At 39.5% G+C, this 16,338-nt stretch overlaps 1 protein-coding gene across 1 annotated transcript in view; it reads right to left on the reverse strand.

Moving 5' to 3' along the window:
• Window positions 1-16,338, reverse strand: part of EYA4 (EYA transcriptional coactivator and phosphatase 4) — a gene marked incomplete at both ends in the record, with an annotated part of 48,548 nt that overhangs the window by 18,113 nt on the left and 14,097 nt on the right. Inside the window, 4 exons of the mRNA XM_010135587.1 lie at window positions 1,841-1,933; window positions 6,348-6,383; window positions 6,761-6,844; window positions 8,051-8,175. Of these exons, the coding sequence (XP_010133889.1) occupies window positions 1,841-1,933; window positions 6,348-6,383; window positions 6,761-6,844; window positions 8,051-8,175 (338 nt within the window). The remainder of the gene's footprint in view (window positions 1-1,840; window positions 1,934-6,347; window positions 6,384-6,760; window positions 6,845-8,050; window positions 8,176-16,338) is intronic.

The following is a 16,338-nucleotide window of genomic DNA, read 5'->3' on the forward strand; positions in this document are numbered from 1 at the left end:
GCTGGTGTGTCTGAAATGACATCTTCTAGTCAGTATTTGTCGTCTTTGGCAACCCATTAAACTTCCCAAATATCCTTTTAGGTGAGTTTTTCTGTTCTTTAGTGCTTCTTCCACAAAACTGAGCCAATGAAATTGTCCAACTTGCAAGTACTGATAAAAGGCAAGTGAGAAAGTAATGAATTTATTCTTTATGAAACGCTCAATGCTTTATCAAGGCAGGTCTGTGTCTTGCTCTGATGATGAAGACTGCTCATCACCCAGTAGGCAGAATATTGATTTTCCACTGTGAATGACCACGCTCATTTAATACTTGAGTTTGTGGCCTAAACCGAGAAAGAGGTTCACATTTCTTTTAAGTACGCAGGTGGCTAACAGACAAAACCGATGGTGTAAGGCTCAAATTCCTGCCCTTGTTTGGAGGCACCGATTGTTTCCAAATCTCCAAAGCGTAGGGATCTCAACACCTCTTTTGAAGTAGTGGAAGCTGATGGGCAAGTAGCAGCTGGGGGAATCAGGCTGGTACTTAGCTATGTAAACCTGAACTGGAGGTTGCAATTTTTGGCACCCCTTCATGCAAATATTGCCTTGGACATGTTTTACACATGGAATCCAACTCAGATGGCTTAAATAAGTTGCAGAAGTTGATAAAATTTCATCAACAATGACAAAATCATATATATGGTTGGACATTTAACAATCTGTAAGCATTACTAGCAAAATTTTAGGACAGAGTTATAACAGAGTGAAAAGTTAATTTTTAGCCAAGACTATCAATTTTTTTATGGAACTTCTTAGATTTTAAGTTGATGGGGTTCCCTTCAGTATAATCGTCATGAGGACAATGTTTTCATTTTTCCTAATCAGAAACAGTATACTCTCACTTTACATCTCACAAAAGACCTTTTCTTCAGGCACTAAATTTGTTATAAATACTTTCGTGAATAACCAGCCTCAGGGTATATAGGTATTTACTGATGCCTAAGAAACAGTTCCAGGAATACACACTCAATTTTAAAAACAATTTCATTACACAGATACATTGTGATTTCCAAAAGATTTTAAATAGGGCTTCACTGTCTAAGTCTACCAGAATAACAGTCCTATCAGTGTGGAGTGGCAATTCCTGACTTCAGCGACACTTCAGTCAGGCCATCACTGAACTGCTATTTTCAGATGCAAAATTTATTCTCCCCACTCTCCTTGTTAATATTATCAGATTAATGAATAGAAGGCAGATTATATGTATGTTTCCACAATTCATGACTTTTTAATAATTTATAGGAATTTACTTGAAAATTACCATTTGTTGAATTTTTTAGGAACAAGTAACTGAAACTTATGTTTATTTAAAGTAACATATAGGCTTTATTTTCATGGAAAGAAAGTAGCATAGGGCGATCTGGTCAGTGTTTGAACTAACAGGCTGCTCGTAGGAATAAAAAGATCAGCACTGAAATATAGCCCTCAAGATTTTAAATTTTACAAATTAGAACGGCTGATACAAATACAATCCATTTTTTTCCTCCTAAGAAGGCACAAGACTAACAGTGAGAAAAATCTACAGTACAATAGTAACACTATTACTATAAGATATTTGCATACAGTAATTGTCTTAGGCATCACCAAAGCTTCCTTAATATCACAGCTCATGAAAATTGTCGATTTTCATTGACAAAAATGAAAAATCTATGATGATGATGGTGATTATTATGTATTAAAATGTTAACTTTATTTTAGTTTTTTAAAGATTGCTTCCATGCAGTGAAATGTTCATTAGTGAAGGTTATTAAAAGCTTTATTAATGTGCATCTAACAATATGTGATCTTATTATGGCTTTACCTGACCCAGTAAAAGTGTCAAGCGATCCATCTCCAGTTGTTGGTGTTGTTTCACTGCTGTTCATGGGTTCTGTTTTGACTGCAAGAAGAGACACTACATAGAAGAATAAGTAGACATGAGATTTTACTTCTAAGTTTATACTGGAGTCCTCATGCCAGTCTCACTAGTGGTAGTCCAGCTAAAACAAGCATGCGGTGTAACAGCTTCGACCTTTGCTCTACCACCGTATTGAGACAATCTCCACTTGCTCTGTCTGCAGTGGTCATGCATCTACACAGCTTTTTATCTGTGCATCCATCTATCTGTTGGTTTTAGCAACTGCAATATCTTTTGGGGAGATTTCAACCTAAATCTAATTGATTCTAACAATTCCCTATGAGCAGCAGAGAGGAAGGAAACATTAGTTGTCAAGGGATGTAGTACATAACAAAAATAGTTTTGCTGACAAGTGAAACAATAATAATACGGTTTCATGCTCATATAGAAGCAAATTACTTTCACAGTGCCAGCATTCTGCCTTTCCCCTTCCTCTTTTACAGAGTCTGCAGGGGACTTTTTCAGCTAGATCACCAGCAAGCAATTTTCCATAAATGAAGAGGGAAGTTTAAAAGAAAAAAAAAAAGCAAAAGAACTTGCGTAGGACACAAACAGCAGCCAGAAGAAGTCAGCTTCTAACTCAGAGGTTACCAAACATTTGGGACCACTCTGAACTCAAAATATGTCTTAGGGATCATCATGCGCTTTTACCATCCAAGCCATAACTGAAAGCACCACAGAGGCAATCTAGACTTTATAGTTCAATGTATTACCCACACAGACCACCTGGCAGGGACCTTTGTAATGGAGTCTGGGAACCACTCTGCTACTTCATGTGGTAAGAAACAGCCCTACAGAATACGCTGCAGTTTTATCAGATGTCTCACTGACAGATATGGAGACCGTCAACATATCATCACAATTGCTTTGCGAAGGTCAGTTGTGTGTGTGAGTATCACATATACATCACCGACTTGCTTATAGATACCAGAGGACCAGTCGCTACCCAGAACAATGCCACTGAGGACATGCATGGGCCAGCACCACGGTCATATGCCAGATACTGGAATTCCCAGCACACAGCTTGGGATTCGTGGAGAAGCCTTTGCTGTGACAGCCCAGCTGGCAGAGCCCACCCCCGGCATGTTTAACATATGCCAAGCAATGGCATTTTCTGCCAGCCAGTTACCTGATGCCTCTGAGGGACATCAGCTAAGCTGACCAAAGCTCTCATCTGTCAACATCATTGCATCCACGTTTGACTTCACTGGCAATAGTAAGGGCAGGCAGGGATTTTCATGTTCTGAGCTGGCTATGTATTTACAAACCATGGCTCAGATTCAGGACATCTACTCTCTCTTTATGTTTGGTCGAGAAAGAAATGTACTTCCAGAGGGCAATTGAGTCCACATACAGCCTGAGCTGACCTCGAGCTCACCATCCTTTATGTAGTGGGTGAGTTAAGTAAAGGATTCGGTTTTCTCATGGGAAAAATGTCCAGAACAACACCTACAGAACCATACTGTTACTCTTGCCTGTGTCTGTGAGCACAACAAGGAGGAGCTCAGTGAGAACTGCACAGCTTCCAGTAGAGCTGCCGGTGAGGGGCCCTGTGTGAGCTACCTCTCCTACAGTAGCACACCCAATTCCCTGTCACATTGCTTACGGATCTTAATCCGCCAAGTCATACGGGATGCTGCAGATGTCTCCAATCACACAAGTGACCTACACTGAATTCAACGGGACGCCTGTTTCAGTCAAGTGGGGAACATTTGAGAAATTGGGATGTATTTGTCTCTGTGACACAGAGAGTGCCCTGCCACGTTGCCAGCACCTCAGTGCTAATCCAACCAAGTTGCACCTTCCTACACAAGTTACACACTCATATCTTTCCATTTAATGTGTGAGATTAAAATATAGCTCAATGTGTGTCTTTTATAAACTTCTTTTCATTATTGTTTCTTTTTAGTAAAACTACCACACCCATATATTCTCCCTGCAAGCAGCAGGATATGAATTCAATATGAAATCATCAGGGAAGCATTTTAGCCACGGTTTTTCAAGTTGTGCACTCCTTGTCATTCTGCTGGCTATTATCTTCTGATACGTAAAAAAAAAAAGCTGTGACAAAAATGACACAAAATGAACAAGTCATTCGTAAGAGTAATCAATCATTTCTATTTCTCTATTTACATGAGAAGAATGTGATTTCATTTTCATCAGACCAATAAAATATACATCAAGAAAAAGCCTAAGGGTTATTTGTCACAATTGCTTCCACTGAACCTCAGGCCCCTCAGTCATGTGGAACATGTGTTGTTCATGAAAAGTAACAAAATTAATTTGTTTTCTGATTTCTCTATACAGATGTCTGCACGTACTTCACTAGGAGAATGAAAAATCATACTAAGCTGGAAAGATCCGGATTTACCCCTCTGAAGATTTTTGGTCATATTTTACTTTCTAAGACGCACATCTCTCTTCTCTGCAGAGTGTGGAGATTTATCTAGATGAAAAAAACTACTTTTTAGCACCTTTATCTTTTTCACTTCAAGAAGGTTTTCCACTATTGCCCAGACCAAGCTACAAATCTATGTTCACTACCGCATCCAGACAGGCGCCCCAGTATGCGCCTGTTTTATTTAAGAAAAACTTCAGGAATGAATTGTTGACTTTAGGGTTGTGTCTATTTCTCGTTAATGCCACCTGCAGTCCGCTTCCATCAGCACCAATAGTCACCATCATTTTCTCTCCCTGTCAAGCAGAAAAAGATCTAAAAAAAAAAAACCCCTCACCTCTCTCATGTACTTAACTTGAAGAAAACCATCATATTGGCACTGTCTTTTGTTGAAAAATACTTGTAGAAAGTATTTATATTAGAACACAGTTCTGGTTTGTTATATTCAGATTTTATCACAGTAAGGAATTCTCAAGGTCTTTCCTCCGTGTAGCTGGCGATTTGGACTATTACTTTTCTTCCTTTATGTTGCATGTCATCAAACCAAGAGGGGAAGTGTTGCTAACAGGGAAGACTGCACATGCTAACAGAGCAGAGCTACCACGACTGTCAGCGTGGTATGATGTACAAGGACAGGCAGAAGCAGCTGGACTCGTTCTGTCCTAGGAAGAACTGAGGGGAGAGCTAATTGCTGCCTGCAGCCATGTCACGGGAAGGCACAAAGATGACAAAGAACAAAGGCACGCTCTTCTCAAAAGGTGTCCAGTGAAATGACAGAAGGCAACAGACACGAGCTGCAGCAAGGGAAAAATCCAATTAGATGTAGGAGGAAAATTCTTTGCTGTGAAAGTAGTCAGGCTCTGGGACAGGTGCCTGGAGAGGCTATGGCACCTCCACTTTGGAGATAGTCAGCACTCAACTAGACACTGCCTGGAGCAACATGATCTAACAGCAAAGTTGGCCCTGCTCTGAGCAGGGGTTGGTCCAGATGACCTCCAGGGACCCCTTCCAAACTTAATTATGCTAAGTCGAACTCGGAATACAGCTCCCGACAGGCAACAATTTGTACAACGTAAGTTCTTTACTCAGTGAAAGATCTTAGCAGACCAACATTATTACTACTCTGCCAATCTGTTTTTTTACCTAAAGAACCTCTCTACATTACGGACTGAAAATGAACACAGAAGTTTAAGGGGAAGAAATGCTACTACTATGCATGAAGCAGGACAAGCAAGTGCACAAGCTGTGAGAGCCAATGATTCTGACTAAAAGCTCATGTAGAACAATAAAGCACACAGCTTGTCATAGGAATGACTTTCCTCTCCCTTTTAGCAAGCCTTAAAGGCTTCCCTAGGAATATACTTAACTGAACATTCCAGTGCCTATGGAATTCATTGATTTAATCAAGTAATGCAAGGACTTTCACATTACACTTCCTCACTAATGATAATTAGTGCCTAAATTATTACCTTTCACATTTATCTGAACATGCTGAACATTGACTAATGTGCCAGACTAAGTTAGCTCAGTCCTTCCTTAAACTTAAATTCTTGTAACTGAGCAGGAGCATTCACATGGAATCACTTATTCTAGGGTAAAAGATCTTTTGTGCTGAAGTCTGAACTTTTTTTTTTTGATAAATTCTCTCTGGATATGTGGCTTACAAATGGCAACCTCATTCTGAGGATTTTTTTTAAACGGAAAGTTTTTGAGATCTTCCTAACTTCAGTGCTAACCTGCAGAGCTCAAGCACCTGTGTAAGGGCTTGTAGAGAGTCATGGTGATGCATGTTTACACCTATGATTAATGCCATATGTACTGCAACAATGTCGCATATAATTATTATTAATCATTATTACTTCTAACCAATAATACATGAGAGGAGACTCATAAATGTAAACAGCTTAGGAAATTTGGTCAAATGTTTGTAAAGCAGCAAGTTACATTTAGCATCACACTAGACATAAGCTTTAATTAATAATGAAAGTAGGAGTAGTAAACAATAATGTCAACCTTGATTTGTGCTCAGGTAATCATGCAATGTTGTACCTAAAAATAAAAGAAAAACAAATGGGCATTCTGTGGGAAATCCATTGGTCTGACTTCCAGCAATGCTGACTACTGACGGCTCGCAGCAATGTCGATCACCACCCAGTCTCTCAGAGTAAACAGACAGTTAAGCTAATTTTAAGCGGGTTAAATTCTCCTTGCTCATGAAATGACTTTCAGAGTATCGTAAGACACTATTTATTGCAACTTCCTACCAGTTTTCTGGCTGTGGGAGAGGCCTCTGAGAAAGGTTGGAAAAAAAAGGGTAGGAGAAAACACCATGAAAATGTTCAAACTGCATAACAAAAGCCAGAGCAAACCAAGAGAGATGTTACACAGCAGTCACAGGGGCACACCACCACACACATGCACTGTACCAGGGTCTCTCATACTTGTTGCTGAAGAGGGAGTACTGCAACTCAGCAACCAGTCTGCAGTATTTAACACAGTCATGTTGTCTCCTGAGAACAGGAATGGTATAACGGGTCATTCTCCCAATGTCTGTTCAGTGTACCCGAAGAGTCTTCAAGGCAAGTAAGTGTTTTTGCACTTTGCGCCAAGTATTTTAACTTGGCTCTTAACACTGTCTTTTAATATTGTGTTGTTTTTATGAGTATTGTTTTAACTGGTTTGTTTATGCAAGTATAATATAGAGGCATCTAGTTATTAGTGTTCTTTAATGGTATGCTTGAAGTTTTCCCTGCTCTTTATGACAGGATAAGTATTCTATTTTAAAATGTAAATTAAGGTTGAACCTTAATGGTTCAGCCCTTCTCTGCAGAGCTCTGTTACCCTCACAGGCACATACACTTTTTATTGACATTGACAGATGTTTTTTTTAAATAAGAGGGATAAGTGAGTAAAATGCTTTACAGTGTGCCCAGAAAGAACAGACTGAAAAAACTTTCTTGGTGCCAACTACTAAAGTAGAAATGTATAAACTCAAAAAATGAGGGCTGAAACTCTAGCTTGAGTTGTATCCATGGTGTCACCCTGATGGACACTAATGGGAACAGGACTCCATCTCAGAATGCAGCATCCTGCCTCCCACTGCTCCAATTCAGCTATGGCAGAACCTATTAGCTAAAAGCATTGGAAAATCTGTGTCGTAGCTGCATGGTAGTGCTGTCCCTACAGTAACAGATAGAGCAGTAATAACCTGCTACTTTTGAGGCAAATCTAAAAATCTCTTTATGACAAACTTCCATTACCTGCCAAGAAATGGGATTAGTATGTTTATTAAGTAAAAAGAACCCTAAAAATCTAAGCCTAGTTTTGATGCACTTCTTTTGACAGAAATTTTTAATTAACCCAAATATGGGTAGCTCAGGGTATAAGAGTAAATTATTACGTGGCAATGATGTATGACACAGAAAACGCAATCCATTTCAAGCTACCAATGGGTATAACCAAACCTTTAACACTTTGTTCAAATCAATTATTCCAAGATTTTCCTTGTTTTCCTTTGCACAGTTCTGTCTCTTACTTCAACTGGTGCAAACGGAAGGAGTGCTGTTGAAATTAGTAGATTTACACTGGCATGACTGTCATTTTTTTGTAATTCTTTCTGGGTTTATAAATGGGTTTATACACATCCTTGAAATCACGTTAAACACCACTAAAACCCAGCCGAAACTTTCTATATGCCAACAGTGTCTTATACTTACCTCCTGTTCCATTTGTTGTAACGGATGTGCTACTGAGATTAGGTTTATCCAGTTTGGAACTACCCGGAGCATCACTACTTCCAACGAGATTATGAGGACTGGCTAGATCTTGCATTTCCATAGACCTGTTAAAGAAGAAGGTGGAAGTATTTAAATGTATTGTGATAGCATCTATAATAATGTACTTTTTCTATAACAACTGTTTCTACATGAAGAGTTTGTAATGCAGCCAGATTAACAAATCAATACAGTTTTCTTTAAGGTCTACTTTGCTTTTTACCAAACCTAGGAAAGTAGCTAATAATTTGATGTGAACAGCAACATGACCAGGATTTTTCACTTTTCCTTTAGGTATTATGAAGTAAATACACTCAGGTTTAAGAAACTGCTCTGTAAAAGCTGTGCTTCAAGGAGAGCATGCATATGGATGGACAGATGGAGGGATAAATGGATAAACGCACATATAGAGGTATTTCTTAGAAGAAAGCAGAGAAATCATGTGAAAAGTCAGTCATTTCACAAAAAGTCAGAATAGGAACTTCTGCCTCCCGTTATCTGTATTCCCACCACCAGCACCCACAGCATCCACATTCAATCACAGGAACAGGTCATACAGGTGAATGAACAGAACTTCCACATACATCTGGAAGATTTTCACTCTTACAAATGTTCTTACTAGCTTACTTGGTAGTTTTTTCCTTCTGAGTCGTTTCTAGGAAACTTGCAAAATTTCAAGTGGATTTAGACCACAGCGGATTCCAGTGTAACAGTTATACAGGGGGACTGTGGACAGCTTTCACCCAGCGACAACAGATCTGCCTTTCTCAGACAAAGCGGACAAGGAACATTTCTTGTTAGACCGGAATCTGCAACCCAATTTGCAGCGTGCGCTCGCCTATTCCTTGTTTCACTTATAAATTAATTACACAGACTTTTTCCCCAAAGAAATTTTTTTCTATGTATAAGCAAAGTTGCCAGCCCATCTGCAACAGCAGAACCATTTACCATATGTATAAGACAAAGGCCAACAGAAATATTGTCTTACAGAGCTGTAAAAGCCCAGTGACATTGTACGTAGAAGACTGAAATGGCTAGAAAAGAGATGAACAGTTGGGATGGTTCAGTAAGAATAACTGCTCCTATATATTCATATTCTGATGAGGAAAATCAGTGGCAAACCCCTGGAATTTTAAGTATTTACTACAAGATTCACTTTGAAATTGACTCTCTTTTGTGCGCCATATACCCTGCTCGAGGGAAAAAAAAACCCAACAAAAAAACCCTGCCATTTTTTCACAAAATGTGGGTCTGCTCTCTTAATCCTTTTTTTTTCCTTCGAGGTAAGGAAAAGAAAAAATCTCACAGAATGAAAATGTCTCCCACCTTGTGCTCCTAATTCTGCTGATCTCCTGGATGCTTTAGCTTGCCTCTCACTGCATTCATTTAACCCAAGACACAGATTAAGAGCTTTCATGTCTTGAATGTGTTCCAGGAAACGTAGGAAATGCTACATCTCAACTGGGAAAATGCACCAAGGCCTCACCCAAAGGCACATGAAGTCGAGAATCTCATTTACTCCAGTAAATGCTCCAACCAAACCTGCCATGCACTGATACTCCACTGGCCAGGCAGCCTCCCCAGCAGCCGTCTGCATGAGCAGCGGAAAACTGCGGATATTGCAGGAGGACGTGCATCAGGAGGTAAAAATTTTATAGCCATATTCGAGGAAATGCAAAGGCATAAACGGAGGTTTGAACTGCCTTGACCTGGACTTCTTCATCTAATTGTATATACGTTTCCACACGTCTGTCAGCAGCGCATTACATTTACTGTCTACTGAAAATGTGATCAGTATTAGATGAAATAAAACGAACTCACGTGGTTTACTAGTCTGTCAGTTTTTGTTCGGTAGTTTCTGTACAAGGAATGCAGCTAAAGGTTAAAAAAAGTCTGTGAGTTTCCATCTTGTATGTATTTCAGGGAGCAGGAAATGCTACACAAAATAAGCAATGTGTGTTGCGGTGCAGAACCAGTGTAACACTCCCCGTGCGCTCACTTAGCGGTTTAAGTGTCGTGATTTTGTATTCAAGAGCAGTCCACAGATACCTAATGGGCAGTTCTAGCTGGGTTTTTTTTCTTGTTTAGCGTGAAAATTACAATCACTTATTTTCAGACAGGCGTGTGTCACGGCCACAGAAGCAAATGCTTCAGCATAAGCAAACTCATGGATTTTCATTAGCAAAAGCATTGATTTCCTTAGCTAGCCTATTTAAGAAGTATCCATCTTAAGCACTTTTCACACTCAAATGAACCAGATTTTCTTCATCAAGTCAGATTCTCTTAATCAGAAAAGCAAGTCGACTGATTTTCATTTGCTTGGCAGCAAACATAAACAATCAAACTTTGTAAAAGGAATAGTTTTTGTTCCATAACAGTATGAGACCTTTCATGCAGAAAAGTATTTTATTCGCCTTCTATTTGTTTCCTATAGCAAATAGCACCTCAGTCCACAGACATGGCAAGTTAATTAACTGATACTATTTTTAAAGTAGCGCATTTACAAACAGACATTTTCTCTGTCTGAGTAAAAGACATCTTGCACTTCTTGTGGTAGTCTACTAAGGATAAAAAGAACATCCAAACCAATAAAAAGTTTCACAAAACCATGTGTATGCGTTATGCTTATCCGGGGTGCTCTATCCTGTGTGAACAAGTAAGGGGATTATTTTAATATATCCCTCTGTGATTTATTTATTGAAGTGCACGTTACCTTCTGTGTAACAGATGTCACTCACTTCGCCTTTCTGGATGCATTTAGTTTACCTTTAGCCTAAAATATTCTTGGGAAGATGTAACAGATCCCTCAAATCTTACAGTTCTAGTGAATGAAGGATTCAGGGAAAATGCTTAATAAAATGGATGAAATAATTCCAACATCTTGAATTCATTTCGTCAAACTAAATGTTTATCAGAGTCCTGCTTTCACTGACTTAATCAGAAGCAGGTTCAGGCTCACTGTGTGTTTTCCTGCACTAAAAAAAGTAAAAAAAGAGTGCTCTCCAAAGGACCAATTAATACTTCTAAGTTTATACAGTTATTTATTAAAGACTGTTTTCTAGTAAATGCAGTATGTTTCAATTTAGACAGAAAAAAGCCTATTGTTAAAGCTGCTTAAAAAAACTAGACTGTACAACTTTATTTTCCATTTTTTGTTTCTCTGCCAGGCACGTAACTATTTGAGCTTTAGTCTTCCCCCTCTTGAATTGTCTCATATGAATTTTTAGAATAACTAAGTAAAATGCTGAACTGTGTCGAAAGATAAATTGTGACAGGAAACAGATTACTCGGCAAGAAGATGTTTTAGTTTTCTCTTGACTGTTTGTTTGCAGAGCGTTAGCGTGATTCCGAGCTGCTGAGCAAAAACCTGAAATCTGGCAAGATGGATTTGTTTTCTATTCTGCTTTGGCTACGCTTTAAGTCTTTGAAAATTGGTATTTGCACATGCTTAGTGGATCATTTTAGAGGCTTACTGGAAAAGTCTCTAAAACATCCCATTTCACAGAACAGTCTCCCAGACCCCCGTGGGCTTTAACTCCAACCTGGATGTGGACAATCGTACCAAACTGAAGCAGGTTTGTACCAAAAAAGGTACTTCGAAATGACTCCAGATGACATCTTTTCAAGGGTTAACCTATGTGCAGAAGTGGGTTAAGGAACCCGGCCTTGCGTAGGACGGTTTAAGTATGGCTTAAGGTTTAAGTAAGGTTTACGTAATTACGAATGCCCGATTTGACAGCTGCGTCACTGTATTTCTGTACAGCTTCTGCCTGTATTATTTTAAAGGGGAAAAGCTCCAGCCTTCCTTTTAGGGTTGTGTTTTTAAAATTCCATTGTTTTGGGGTTTTTTTTCTTCATTACAATCGCACATCCATTTGTGCATTGCTTTTCTTCAGCAGAACTAAAATCTATTTCTGGAAAATCTGGGTTGTTACGGCTCTGTTATCTATTTGCATTTCCAACTAAACTAGTATAAATGTGGACTAAGAGCTGGGTCCTTCCGCAACCTGAAACTCCATTAATTATTCATGAGTTCTGCAAGTAGATCACATTTAGATAATTTACTTCTTTAAAAAGATCATGTTTAAAATTTTTGCTACATAATCGCCTTTACTATATTTCAAACTTTTTTACTAACAAGATTTAAAGTATGAAATCACTTACCAGAGATTTAGAAAAGAACAAATGTTCCAACTGAAAACAAAATACTTCAAATTCTAACCAGTACATTTCACAAATACCAATTCCTCACTGTGCAGAATTTGCAGCAAATCAAAAATAAAAGGGAACTGAAAGAAGGACTAGCGAAAGGCTGTTTAAAATTGAGTAATTTCACTTAGTTTATAAATTAATCAGAACAAAAATCTTTAAAAGGATGTTAAATTATTTTGCTTTTTAAAATGCTTTGATAGGAAATTCTCCACATTTTCTTTAAAAGAATCTTTAATAAACTCCACCGTCGCAAAAATCCACATTTGTTTTTTTTTTCTTTGTTAGTTCCCCCCTCCCTGCTTTTCTTACCTCCCTCCTGTTTTAACCCCAGGCTAACCCCTGCTGTAACCCCCACCCTTGCATATCCCAAGCTCTCTCATAGAAACCTGGAGCCTTGTCCAATTAAGGTGTCAGCTACCTTGGAGCTTCTGAAATTAAACACTCAGGGAATTTCCCGTTATTTAAAATTAACTTTTAGAGCAATATGAACGTTGGGTAACAGAGCGGTCAGACTCAGATAAATCTGTTTCCTACTGCTGTCAGCTCATCTCTGACCAACTGCACAGGTTTGGGTGGGTTTTTTTCCCATTTCCCACAGAACTTTTATTAGCCAGATCTTTCAGCCACATTCTGAATGTGACTACTCAGCCCACCCCTTTTCTATGTGCAGTCTGAACTAGCTCACACAAGCCTTTAACTCCAACAAAAAAATGTACATACACAAATATCACTAGTCCAATAAAATCTATATAAAATCTGCAACAAAGTTGAAAACAATCAGTAGCAATAGATACATCATATTTATAGAATTTTTTTTCTAGTTTTTGTTTAGAAAACTGTGTTTTACACATTACATGCAAGGTTAGGTCAGGAATTTTTCATATTCGCTAGCACGTACACATACAGCATACAATGCAATTAAAAAGAAGTTACGCCAACCCTTTAAGAGTCCTCCAACACTACAGGGGGCAGGGAGAAGGTGGAGAGAGGGGAATTCTGGATGATGGACCAGGGAATATACACAAGCACACAAATACATGTACACTAACACACAGCTACACGCCAACTTCTAATAAGTCTTCGGTGCTGAATATCCACATGTGCATGTGCATAAGCATCTTTCCACCAAGGACTTCCACCAATAGTGCAACACAACACAACAGCCTCCATGAGTAACATTTCCAATCGTTACGCTAACCCTAAAATACAGGTTAATAATGCTTTCTTTTATGTCATTGTAGAGCAGCCTTTGCCATGTTTGGCCACTTTAAAAGGCAATGAATAAACAGCAAAACCAATGAGATAGATTGCTGCATTGAAATGATAGTCTCTCCTGTTTTCCCAGGCCCATCAACTCCTCCTGTGTATCTTCTCAAGCTTAATAGATGACCAAAACTGCTATTCTAGGCACAATCTCGTGGAAGCATGCCCCTTCATCATGTGAGTTCTGAGACCTTGCCAGCGAGTTAAAAACAAATAACGCTGCTGGACACTAGCAAGACTTCCTTTCCTCTCTCCTTGAGGCCTCATTTCTTGACTTGCAAAGTGATCTGAGACAGTGCTAAGAAGCAGTAAAAAATGTCACATTATAGAGGTAAGACCAGAAAGGCTCTTCAGAGTTTTATTCTATTAATTATTCTTTTAAAAGTGCTGAACTTGTTGCAATCATTTGGGGATGGAAGGTGGATTCTAGCTGTATAATTTCTATTTCACATCGTTTTATAAGTAGGACACCAACCATCACATTTAAAAAGTAAGAGAAAGAAGCAAAACTAATGCCACATTGATACTGCAAAAATACTGATATTCCAGACAAAACCCCAAATGAACATGGATGACTCATTACAAACTTGAGTATCATCCTGCAGCTTCCCAGTGCATGAGTTCCAGCTCACAGGGAAATAACCTCTACCGGGGATTGCAATAACTGCACTGTAGAGAAGTGTACATAGTCACAATAATTTGAGGAAAACTCAAAATGGCCTGATTTTGTTTAATAGCCTTTTTGATCTCAGCAATACTGCTTATCTCGCAGAGGATGGGGCTCCTTAGGTGATCCACCGGGGCACAAAGTGTGGTTGTGATCGTATCTCACAACCCTATCTCACAAACGCCTATTGTCTTTCTCTGGGCTATTCAAGCTCTAATTCCAGGAGAAAAAACCCTCATGCAGACAGTATTACTTTACAGGAGCTGTCTGACAGGCAGCCAGTGTCAGTGCCTGGGACGCACTTGGTGCAGAGGGCTCAGCTGAGAACGTGGGCAAACAGGTTTGGTGACAAAGGCCAGCATTGTAGTGTGTCTCCTTATGCCATTCACAGCCAGAGAAAAAGGACATTTCTTTCAACAGCAGTGCAGCTTCTTCCCCAGGCCCCCTTCCCACTCCCCCATCTAAACTTTTGCTGTCGCTCTCCCTTTTTGATCCTCTGTCACCTTAATGTTCTCTGTGCTTCCCTACAACTGTCAGTTATTTTTTTGTCTTCATTAAATGTTTCCTGCTTTTCTCACCACATGAGCAAACGCCAAAGGCCACAGTTTTTGTTAATCTAGCATATGACTGTTGCTACAGTAATAAGCAGATGTTGTTTTACTGAAAGGGATAGATGGATATCTTCTTTGTGGGTCTAGTGAGAAAAAATGGCTGAATACTGTGAAAAATAATTGCTTACAAATTGAAGTTTGTTTTTACTGGAAAAGAAAAATTTTTCCCTGCCTGAGGAATAAAACAAAGGTGGAAAGGTTAGTTTTGCTCTGGTGGTGACTAAACACAGCAATGAATTTAGAAGGCTTAGACTGTCATGCTGTATAACTGCTGAAAACTACTGTTTGCTTAAAAGTCAGTAACTGTACCGGTTTCCCTGGTTTCTGATTGACTGGGACATTTTATTTCGGTTTAATGTCATTTAATGTGGTTTCTAGAAAACCACACAAAACTGTCTACCCTAGTGCAGTTCAGTTGGCCACAAACCCACATTACATTATTTTCTCACTGCTCTCTGGCTTTTATTGGGAATGAATGTCATTTCTCTGACACAATTAAAAGACAAAGTAAAATTAAATTGGATTTCCACACTTGTGGCTAAAATGCAGAATAATTTCTAGGAGCCATTTCTGGATTTTCCAGTTGGACGTGTAGCCTGTTTTTTTCCAAAGCCAACAAGTATTAAAATGAATAGATAAAAATCAAGACATATCGGGGAGGGGGACATAAGTATTAAACTCTCTACCTCAGCATAAACTTCCCGCTGACCCTCTCTATGCTCAGGAGATTTCTTCAGTTACAAAACATAAGTCTACACTAGCGAATTGGGCTGGCTGTCACCAAAAAGGTAGATAACAGAGAGCTTTTTTTTTTCCGTACAGCTCCCCTTCCACCTCACCTCCCCACCCTGCAGTTTAGGATCGGTTTGATTCAATGAAATAATAGTTTTATATGGGAAACTATTATATTCTAATGCAATAAACTGATGCACTCCCAGAAAGCAAAGCTATGCAGAGCAATACCTTCTGGCCAGCTGGATCCCAGCCTTTGAGATGTTTTTCCTGGGCTATCCAAATGTGACAGCAACAGGTCTGATGTGATATGATTTTAGCTTAGGGTCTATGCTCCAGGCACTGGAGGAAGTATCTGGATAGAGGTAATGTGGTGTCTGAACAGATATTTCCTGTCTTCTTAAAGAAAAAGGCAGCTGGTTGGAGGAAACCACTGCAGGAGCCAGACAGAGAACATCTAAACTAGTAAGCAGCGAGAACCAGGGATGGATGGAGTAGCAGAGAGAACAGCAGGGAGCTCAGTTCTCTAAGTCCACTTACAGGCTGGCCCATCCTGAACCTGGTCTATACCGGAGTGTGCCTGCGCACCAGCTGGCGTGCTCCAAACCCACACCGAGCACAGCCCCAGCGAGCAACACTGATGATCCCGTGCCACAGCTTGGGCAGGGACACGTCTCATACGCTGCCACAAGCTCGGCCACGCAGCCTGCAGCCCGCATTACACCGTTCCTGGTCCTGGTGCGAAC

Source organism: Buceros rhinoceros, unplaced genomic scaffold, assembly GCF_000710305.1.
Source record: "Buceros rhinoceros silvestris isolate BGI_N320 unplaced genomic scaffold, ASM71030v1 scaffold590, whole genome shotgun sequence".
Lineage (NCBI taxonomy): Eukaryota > Metazoa > Chordata > Aves > Bucerotiformes > Bucerotidae > Buceros > Buceros rhinoceros.